Source organism: Salvia miltiorrhiza, chromosome 8 (assembly GCF_028751815.1).
Source record: "Salvia miltiorrhiza cultivar Shanhuang (shh) chromosome 8, IMPLAD_Smil_shh, whole genome shotgun sequence".
Lineage (NCBI taxonomy): Eukaryota > Viridiplantae > Streptophyta > Magnoliopsida > Lamiales > Lamiaceae > Salvia > Salvia miltiorrhiza.
In genome coordinates this window covers 636,891-647,309 of record NC_080394.1, presented here as the reverse complement: position 1 = coordinate 647,309, position 10,419 = coordinate 636,891, and the positions used below count along the sequence as shown (strand labels likewise).

The 10,419-nt window shown below is 36.4% G+C and overlaps 2 protein-coding genes and 1 pseudogene across 2 annotated transcripts; all 3 read right to left on the bottom strand.

Moving 5' to 3' along the window:
* Positions 1-285: 285 nt before the first annotated feature.
* LOC130999725 (6,7,8-trihydroxycoumarin synthase-like) lies at positions 286-2,825 on the bottom strand. Its single transcript, XM_057925344.1, has 2 exons — positions 1,777-2,825; positions 286-1,017 (listed from the first exon to the last, which is right to left on the bottom strand). Exons 1-2 carry the CDS (start codon positions 2,683-2,685, stop codon positions 406-408), a joined length of 1,521 nt encoding a protein of 506 aa, XP_057781327.1. The 5' UTR covers positions 2,686-2,825; the 3' UTR covers positions 286-405.
* Positions 2,826-3,569: 744 nt separating this feature from the next.
* On the bottom strand, positions 3,570-6,160 carry LOC130999724 (6,7,8-trihydroxycoumarin synthase-like; annotated as a pseudogene).
* A 738-nt stretch (positions 6,161-6,898) lies between these two features.
* On the bottom strand, positions 6,899-9,349 carry LOC130999723 (6,7,8-trihydroxycoumarin synthase-like). The gene is made up of 2 exons (XM_057925343.1): positions 8,217-9,349; positions 6,899-7,599 (listed from the first exon to the last, which is right to left on the bottom strand). The coding sequence occupies exons 1-2, from the start codon at positions 9,126-9,128 to the stop codon at positions 6,988-6,990; spliced, it is 1,524 nt and encodes a 507-aa protein (XP_057781326.1). The 5' UTR covers positions 9,129-9,349; the 3' UTR covers positions 6,899-6,987.
* Positions 9,350-10,419: the final 1,070 nt, after the last annotated feature.

Sequence of the window (10,419 nt, the reverse complement as noted above, 5' to 3'; positions counted from 1 at the left end):
AAATTAATTTGAATGACAACTGAAGTTGGGCGGGAGATCACGTGTCTTAATATTATTGGCGTGATTAATTAATGTCAAAAAATGAACAAGTCAAAACGTACATACCACGACATAAAAACACAAACTAATAGTGTGAGTGTGTTGGCCAAGCAGTAAGGGGTTAATGTCTAAAGCCAAAGGTCTTGGGTTCGAGTATCCTGTGTCGCGGCCTTTAAATGTCTTTAATTAATACTGTTAATTAATCAAAAAAAAAAAAAAAACACAAACTAATATATGTAGATAGAATTTTTAAGCTATTTAATGTCACACTTATTTGATTTCAGTTTAATAATATAAGTTCTTGTACTTTAATAAATGCAAGTACTATATAACTTCTCCCAAAACCTCCAAAATAACTATTGTTTCCTAAACATCATATTTTTTAGCTACAAGGAGCAGTGGATTTTTCTTATGCATCGTGATTCCGGGCAGAGGATCGGTATCGATATCTTCTAACCGGATTCCTGCGGGCAGCTCCCAATCAAAAGAGTAGAGAAGATTCGCAACCGTTAGCTCCACATTTGATAGTCCCATAAGCATTCCGGGGCATACTCTTCGTCCCGACCCAAAGGGAATGAGCTCGAAATCTTGCCCTTTAACATCAATATTGCTATTCAAGAACCTCTCGGGCACGAACTCATCTGGATTTTCCCAATACTCGGGATCTCTTGCAATCGCCCACGTGTTTACATAAACCACCGTTTTTGGTTGAATTTCGTAGCCCTCAAGGGTGCATTTTTCGATTGTTTGTCTAGGTACAAGCAGTGGAGCTGGAGGGTACAATCTAAATGTCTCCTTTATGACTGCTTTTAGATAGGGAAGATTAACAAAATCATCTTCATCTACTTTACCTTTCTTACCCACCAAATTTCGGATCTCGGCTTGTACCTTCTGCATCACTTTAGGTGCCTTGATCAAGGCTGTCATGGTCCAAACACTTGATGCTGCACTTGTATCCGTTGCTGCGATAAATATATCCTAAGAAAGAGCAAAAGTTTATGATTAATTATCGAAAATTAAAAACACAATGTTTCCACAAATTTGCAATTTCCATCCTATTAATTTTAAAAAAAATATTGTGATTATAATAATTTTATTAATCCCCAATCGAATTTAATAATTTACTTAATTAAAATCAATTAATAAATAATTTATTTATTTATTTAAAAGGGTGGTGTCGACGTCTTTGTCTTTCATTAATTACCTTTTTGTTTATGTCAATTTGACTCATTATTTTCCATCCAAGTTTGGTAATGAAAAAAGAAAAATCCTAAAATGCACACACATTTATCTAATAAAATATCTAAAAGCTATGTGCAGGCTAGTAAAGAGACAAAGACAACTCCCTCTATAACTATCACTGTATATATTTGGCCCATTTTCACCTCTAAGGTAGATCAAGAGAATTAATTTGGAAAATAATTTTTCTAACTAAGTTTCTTAAATCGCTCCTTTTTAATAAAATATAGTTTTAAACCCAGAGTATAAGTTTCATTTCTAATACCCTGGCTCCGTCTCACAAAAATATCTATATTTTGTCATTTTCATCTATCCACTACTATTCGTTATCTTTTAATTAACCCTAATTTACAATAAATACCAATCGTGAGTTCATTTCTTCATTCACAATATCAGAAATAATATGGAATTATTTCTTCATTCACAACACACTTAACTAATATTCTTAAAACTGAAGTCGGAAATCATAAAAATACGTGTATAGTGATGATGTCATACCGCTAGGAGTGCTTTAATACGATCCCAGTCAAAATCGATCGAGCTCAGCTTCTCTTCTTTAATCTTGATCAATACATCCAAAATATCATCCTCTTCCCCCTCCTCCTTCGCCCTCTGCGGATCGAGATGCTCGTCGATAAGCTTCTGGCAGAACGAATCCAGAGCGTCGAAAATCCTATCGACGCGATCAATGGCTCCGGTGAGCCTATCCACCCAGCTCAGCGACGGAAAATAATCCGATACGTAAAAATGCATCACCGCGTCCTGAACGTCGTGCAGAAGCTTCTCGAACCTTCTAGCCTCGGGTCCACCGACCTCGTATCTCTTGCCAAAAGCAATCCTGCATATCAAACTGCTGCCAAGAGCCATGGCCAAGTGGCTCAAATCCATGGGCCGTGGCTCTTGGGATTCGGAGCTGGCTAAGTTCCGAATCTTCGCCACCATACGAGAGACCTCTTCCTCTCGTATGGGGCGAAAGGATTGGTTTTTTTTCAAGCTGAAGAGATGGACGGTTGTGATCTTCCTCATCTCCCTCCAGTGCTCGCCGTAGGGCGAGAACACCATCTCCGTACAGTTGTAGCTCAATTTTTTCTGCCCTAGAAAATTTGGGCGGTTGCAAAAGGCTAAATCTTGTGTTTTCATCACTTCTTGGGCTAGTTTTGGGGAAGAGATTATGAGCATAGGCACGCAGCCAATTCTCATCTGCATGATGGGGCCGTATTTCTTGGAGAGTTGCCATAGGTAGAAGGGTAGGTCGACGGCGGAGCCGATTTGAAGGAGGTTTCCGATCAAGGGCAGGCCGGGAGGGCCCGGCGGGAGTCGAACGACGTCGTTTCGTTGTGAGGTTTTGGATTTGTGGAGAAAGTATAGCACTAGTATGGGAACAATAATTGATAGTAGAAGTATCATTTTGGATGTGAAGGGATAGTGTTTTTTCTTTGCTATATTTGTGGGCTTGAAATGATAAGATATATGGAGTTATTTTTGTGTGGTTTGAATTGATATGTTTTGTGGTTGAATTCATGAATTCGTGATTTCAATTCATTTGGTCCACAATTCATGATTCAATTATGATCGCATTTCATTTTCACATATGAAATGGGATAATACTTAAAATGGGGTAATTGCGTCAAAATATATGAGTTTTCATCGAAATCTAATTTTGCACATAAATTAAAAATTTAGTCTCTAAATACACGAACTTTCAATTATTCAGATTTTTCAAACAATAGTTAATTTTCGATGAATTAATGCTATTGTGGTAAGCTGAAGTGACAAATTGATGCTAACATTGTGACCAGTTGAAAGGGCGTAAACACCCAATTACATCGTTTAGTACATCGATCGATGACTGTTTAATTTATATTTCAGACGTCCTCCTCGATATTAATTTGAGAGCAGTTGATAATCACGTGAAAAATCAAAATAGGATAAACCCAAAATAAATATTCAATGATTACAACTTCTAAGAAAGCAAAATAAATATTAAAAATAATTATAAATTCTAATTAAATTAATAAACCCAAATACTAATAATCTTAAAAATTAGAGTACAATACACGAATTTAAAATTGAACAAAACATCATTAAAGTTTTAAAAAAAAATTAAATAGGACAAAGAATCCCATGTGAACGTTTTGTAATAGTGGCTAATAAAGGAACCAACATTCATTAATATTTAATTATGAGTTACGTTTTGTTCAAAAAAAATATATTTATGAGTTGCGTTAAAATCTTGATCCTTTATAAGAGAAATAAACAACGAGTCAAAACGCACACACCACGACCAATAATTATTCCACAAAAACACAAACTAATATATATATGTAGATAAATTTTTTAAGCAGTTTAATGTCACACAGGCTTATTTCATTTCAATAATAATATAAGTTCTTGTACTTTAATAAATGTTACTCCTAAACATCATATTTTTTAGCTACAAGGAGCAGTGGATTTTTCTTATGCATCGCGACTCCGGGCATAGGATCGGTATCGATATCTTCTACTCGGATTCCAGCGGGAAGCTCCCAATTAAAAGAGTAGAGAAGATTTGCAACTGTTACCTCCACATTCGATAGTCCCATAAGCATTCCGGGGCATATTCTTCGTCCCGACCCAAAGGGGATGAGCTCGAAATCTTGCCCTTTAACGTCAATATTGCTATTCAAAAACCTCTCGGGCACGAACTCATCTGAATTTTCCCAATACTCGGGGTCTCTTGCAATCGCCAACGCGTTTACATAAACCACCGTCCCCGGTTGAATTTCGTAGCCCTCTAGGGTGCATTTTTCGATTGTTTGTCTAGGTACAAGCAGTGGAACTGGAGGGTACAATCTAAATGTCTCGTTTATGACTGCTTTTAAATAGGGAAGATTAGCAAAATCATCTTCATCTACTTTACCTTTCTTGCCCACCAAATTTCGGATCTCGGCTTGTACCTTCTGCATCACTTTAGGTGCCTTGATCAAGGCTGTCATGGTCCAAACAATTGATGCTGCACTTGTATCCGTTGCGGCGATAAATATATCCTAATAAAGAGCAAAGGTTTATAATTAATTATTGGAGATTAAAAATATGATCATGTTTAAATTTGCAATTTTTGCTATTAAATTTTGGAATATTGTGATTATAATACGTATTTCAATCGAGTTTATTATTCTATTTAATTAATATTCGATTATAATTTTATTAATCCCCAATCGAATTTAATAAATTACTTAATTATAATCAATTAAAAGAGTGGCGTCGACGTCTTTGTCTTTCATTAATTACCTTTTTGTTTTTCTCCTCCAAACAAGTCAATTTGACACATTATTTTCCATCCAAGTTTGGTAAAGAGAAAAGAAAAATCCTAAAATGCACGCACATTTATCTAATAAAATATCTAAAAGCTATGTGCAGGCTAGTAAAGAGACAAAGACAACTCCCTCTATAACTATCACTGTACATATTTGGCACTTTCATCTCTAAGGTTGATCAAGAGAATTAATTTGGAAAATGATTTATCTAACTAAATTTCTTAAATTGCTCCTTTTTAATGAAATTTAGTTTTAGACCCTGAGTATAAGTTTCAATTCCAATACTGGCTTCGTGTCACAAAAATATGTACATTTTTGTCATTTTCATCTATCCACTACTATTTACTGTAAAAAAAAAAAATCTATCCACTACTATTCCTTAACTTTTAACCCTAATATTCATTTACAACACACTTAACAATAATGTTCTTAAAATCGCAATCGGAGTCCCCAATGGGACACCAAGTAGTCGGAACTCCTGTCTATGAACAGTAAGGTTTAGGGTTCAAACCCCACCGCTCCCCCTCTCCCAAAATGAACAAAAAAAAAAATCGCAATCGGAAAATATAGAAATAAGTGTATAGTGATGATGTCATACCGTTAGGAGTGCTTTAACGCGATCCCAGTCGAAATCGATTGAACTCAGCTTCTCTTCTTTAATCTTGATCAATACATCCAAAATATCATCCTCTTCCCCCTCCTCCTTCACCCTCTGCGGATCGAGATGCTCGTCGATGAGCTCCTGGTAGAACGAATCCAGAGCGTCGACAATCCTATCGACTCGATCAACGGCTCCCGACAGCCTATCCACCCAGCTCAGCACCGGAAAATAATCCGACAAGTAAAATTGTATGGCTGCGGCCTGAACGTCGTGCAAAAGCTTCTCGAACCTTCTGGCCTCGGCCTCACCTACGTCGTATCTCTTGCTAAAAGCAATCCTGCATATTAAACTGCTGCCAAAAGCCATGGCCATGTGGCTCAGATCCACGGGCCGTGGCTCTTGGGATTCGGAGCTGGCTAAGCTCCGAATCTTCGCCACCATACGAGAGATCTCATCCTCTCGTATGGGGCGAAAGGATTGGTTTTTTTTCAAGCTGAAGAGATGGACGGCTGTGATCTTCCTCACCTCCCTCCAGTACTCGCCGTAGGGCGAGTACGATGTCCGTGAAATTGTAGCTAATTTTTTTCTGCCCTAGAAATTTTGAGCGGTTGCAAAAGGCTAAATCTTGTGTTTTCATCACTTCTTGGGCTAGTTTTGGGGAAGAGATTATGAGCATAGGCACGCAGCCTATTCTCATGTGCATGATGGGGCCGTATTTCTTTGAGAGTTGCCATAGGTAGAAGGGTAGGTCGGCGGCGGAGAAGATTTGGAGGAGGTTTCCGATCAAGGGCAGGCCGGGAGGGCCGGGCGGAAGTCGAACGACGTCGTTTCGTGGTGAGGTTTTGGATTTGTGGAGAAGGTATAGCACTATTATGGGAACAATTATACATAGTAGAAGTATCATTTTGGATGTGGATGGATAGTGTTGTTTCTTTGCTATATTTGTGGGCTTGAAATGGTAAGATATATATATATGGAGTTATTTGTGATGTGTGGTTTGAGTTGTTATGCTTTGGAATTGAATCCATGAATTCGCGATTTCAATTCATTTGGTGCACAATTCATGATTCAATTCTTATCTCATTCCATATGTGAAGTTAGATAATATGTGGCAATTGTGTTCAAATACATGTGTTTTGACGGAATTCTTATTTGGCACATAAATTCAAAAAAAAAAAGAATCTTCTAACACGAACTTTCAATTATTCAGATTTTTCATAGGGTAGTTAGTTTACAACGAATTAATGCTATTGTGTGGTAAACTTTCAATTATTCAGATTTTTCATAGTGTAGTTAATTTTCAACGAATTAATGCTATTGTGTGGTAAGCTGAAGTGACAAATTAGTTCTAATATTGTGATTACTTGAAATGGCGTAAACACCCAATTACATCGTTCAATACATTGACCATTTACATTTCAGGCATCCACATCGATATTAATTTAAAAGTAATTGATAATCACCTGCGCAGCAATGCATAATATCTTTGAAATTTAAATGACAACTGAAGTGGAGTTGGGCTGGAGTTTATGTGTCTTAATATTGTTGATGTGACATTAATGTCAAGAAACGAACGAGTCAAAATGTACACACCACGACTAGTAATTATCCACAAAAACGCAAACAAATATACATATAGATAATTTTTTCAAGCAATTTAATGTCACACTTATTTATTTTTAATGATAATATAAGATCTTGTACTTTAATAATTGCTACCTTATAACTTCTTCCAAAACCTACGTTGCTCCAATATTTTGAACTCTATATACATTTATTTATAAATAAGTGGAATTACGTATATATATTTTCCTAAACATCATATTTTTTTGCTACAAGGAGCAATGGATTTTTCTTATGCATCGTGATTCCAGGCAGAGGATCAGTATCGATATCTTCTGACCGAATTCCTGCGGGCAGTTCCCAATCAAAAGAGTAGAGAAGATTCGCAACTGTTAGCTCCACATTTGATAGTCCCATAAGCATTCCGGGGCATACTCTTCGTCCCGACCCAAAGGGAATGAGCTCGAAATCTTGCCCTTTAAAATCAATAGTGCTATTCAAGAACCTCTCGGGCACGAACTCATCTGGATTTTTCCAATACTCGGCATCTCTTGCAATCGCCCACGCGTTTACATAAACCACCGTTTTCGGTTGAATTTCGTAGCCCTCAAGTGTGCATTTTTCGATTGTTTGTCTAGGTACAAGCAGTGGAGCTGGAGGGTACAATCTAAATGTCTCCTTTATGACTGCTTTTAGATAGGGAAGATTGGCAAAATCATCTTCATCTACTTCACCTTTCTTGCCCACCAAATTTCGGATCTCGGCTTGTACCTTCTGCATTACTTTTGGTGCCTTGATCAAGGCTGTCATGGTCCAAACAATTGATGCTGCACTTGTATCCGTTCCGGCAATAAATATATCCTAAGAAACAGCAAAAGTTTAGGATTAATTATGGTAAATTAAAAACACAATTTTTTCCTAACTTTTGAAATATACATATTTCAATCGAGTTTATTATTCCTAATTTTAATTAATCTTCAATTATGAGTTTATTAATCCCCAACTGAATTTAATAATTTACTTAATTAAAATCAATTAATAAATGGACTTTATAAAACGCGACTTAATTCATTTAAATCTAGAACCGACTCGATTAATATTTCGACCCATTTATTTAAATATTATATATATAGGTCAAAATCACATCATGGTACTGTCGTTTATCACAACCAAACGATATCATTTAGACCACCACTAATATGAAGCCGACTTCTAGATTTGAAAAGAGTTATATTTATGAGGTCGATATTTTGTAAACATCCAAAATAAAGTCTAGAATTAAAATTGAACTTTTTCTACTTAATACAATGTAATTATGTGAATATCCAAACGGTTCCCCTCAAAAAAAAAAAAAAATATCCAAACGGTTAACCTTTTATAATAACAGCGAGGTCTAGAGTTCCATAGTAAAAAAGTAAATATAATTTAATCATTTTTCAAGATAATAAATGAGATATTTATAAATGACGACGTCATACCGCTAAAAGTGCTTTAACGCGATCCCAGTCGAAATCGATCGAGCTTAGTTTCTCTTCTTTAATCTTGATCAATACATCCAAAATATCCTCCTCTTCCTCCTTCTCCTCCTTCGCCCTCCTCGGGTCGAGATGCTCGTCGATGAGCTTCTGGTAGAACGAATCCAGAGCGTCGAAAATTCTATCGACGCGATCAACGGCTCCCGACAGCCTATCCACCCACATCAGCGACGGAAAATAATCCGACACGTAAAACTGCATCAGTGCTGCCTCAGCGTCGTGCAGAAGCTTCTCGAACATTCTAGCCTCGGGCCCACCGCCGTCGTATCTCTTGCCAAAAGCGAACCTGCTTATCAAACTTCTGCCAAGAGTCATTGCCACGTGGCTCAGATCCACGGGCCGTGGCTCTTGGGATTCGGAGCTGGATAAGCTCCGAATCTTTGCCACCATACGAGAGACCTCGTCCTCTCGTATGGGGCGGAAGGATTGCTTTTTTTTCAAGCTGAAGAGATGGACGGCTGTGATCTTCCTCACCTCCCTCCAGTACTCGCCGTAGGGCGAGAACGTCATGTCCGTACAGTTGTAGCTCAATTTCTTCTGCCCTAGAAATTTTGTGCGGTTGCAAAAGGCTAAATCTTGTGTTTTCATCACTTCTTGGGCTAGTTTTGGGGAAGAGATTATGAGCATAGGCACGCAGCCTATTCTCATCTGCATGATGGGGCCGTATTTCTTTGAGAGTTGCCATAGGTAGAAGGGTAGGTCGGCGGCGGAGCCGATTTGGAGGAGGTTTCCGATCAACGGCAGGCCGGGAGGGCCGGGTGGGAGTCGAACGACGTCGTTTTGTGGTGAGGTTTTGCATTTGTGGAGAAGGTATATCACTATTATGGGAACTATTATTGAGAGTAGAAGTATCATTTCGGTTGTGGGAATGATGGATTTGTATTTTTCCTTTGCTATATTAGCGGGCTGAAAATGATAAGGTGGCGTTATGTGAGTGTGGTTGAATTGATATGTTTTGGAACTGAATTAAAGAATTCATGATTTCAATTCATTTGGTCCACAATTCATGATTCAATTCTTATCTCATTCCTCAGGTGGAATGAGATAATAAGGGGTAATTGCGTTCAAATACATGAGTTTTATCGAATTCTATATTTGTACATAAATTTAAAAAATTTGCCTTTAAATATGCGAACTTTCAATTATTCAGATTTTTTATACAGTAGTTCATTTTCAACGAATATTAATGCTATTGTGGTAGGCTGAAGTGATAAATTGATGCTAATATTGTGACTAGTTGAAATGGCGTAAACACTCAATTACGTCGTTTAGTACATCGACCGTTTACATTTCAGGCGTCCGCTGCACCTCAATATCATCACTCCCTCAGCCCACAATATCATCACTTTGTGGACGACACGAGTTTTAAAAATGATGGAGTTTGAATCTCACTATATATTATTGTGAGTAGAGTTTGTGGGCTCTACTACTATAAATGGAAGTGACAAAAATATTATGGTCAGACCAAAATGACAAAACTGAAACGGAGGTAGAGTTTTAATTTAGGTACAAAATCAATATATAGATTTAATTAACTTTTTCATATTAAATAAAAATTTAAAATATGAGAAAGGAGACACGGATTAGAATAGTAATTATGAATTAAAATATGTTGACTTTAATGTAGAGGACTACTCGATAGGTTTTGACGGATAAGGTTGCAAAATATGATTTGAATGGTAATTATATCTACGACTTTGATATGCCGTGGGAAATAAAAACTCTTTTTATGCTTCAATTTATTCAACATGCATTTATGCAAACATTTAATTTAATAATATTCCAGAAGTAATTTAATATTCAAACTCAGCTTCAAAATTCAAGTTCCGTGCCAAAATTAGAAGAAAAATGTAAGTTCGCGTATTGATTGTAATTCAAAATTTGACATAAATATATATTAGACAATAAGAAAAATATTAAATTAAGTTAAAGGATATGATGCTATTTGGATCAATTTAATCCTGATCAAATGCAATAAATATTCAATTGACTATTTATTGCTGATCATAAAGCAAAATAAATATTTGAATATAATTATAAATTATAATTTAATTAATAAACCCAAATACTAATAATTTTAAAAATTAGACGAAAATATAATTAAGAATTTAAAATTGAATAAAAAATAATTAAAGTTTTAAAAAAA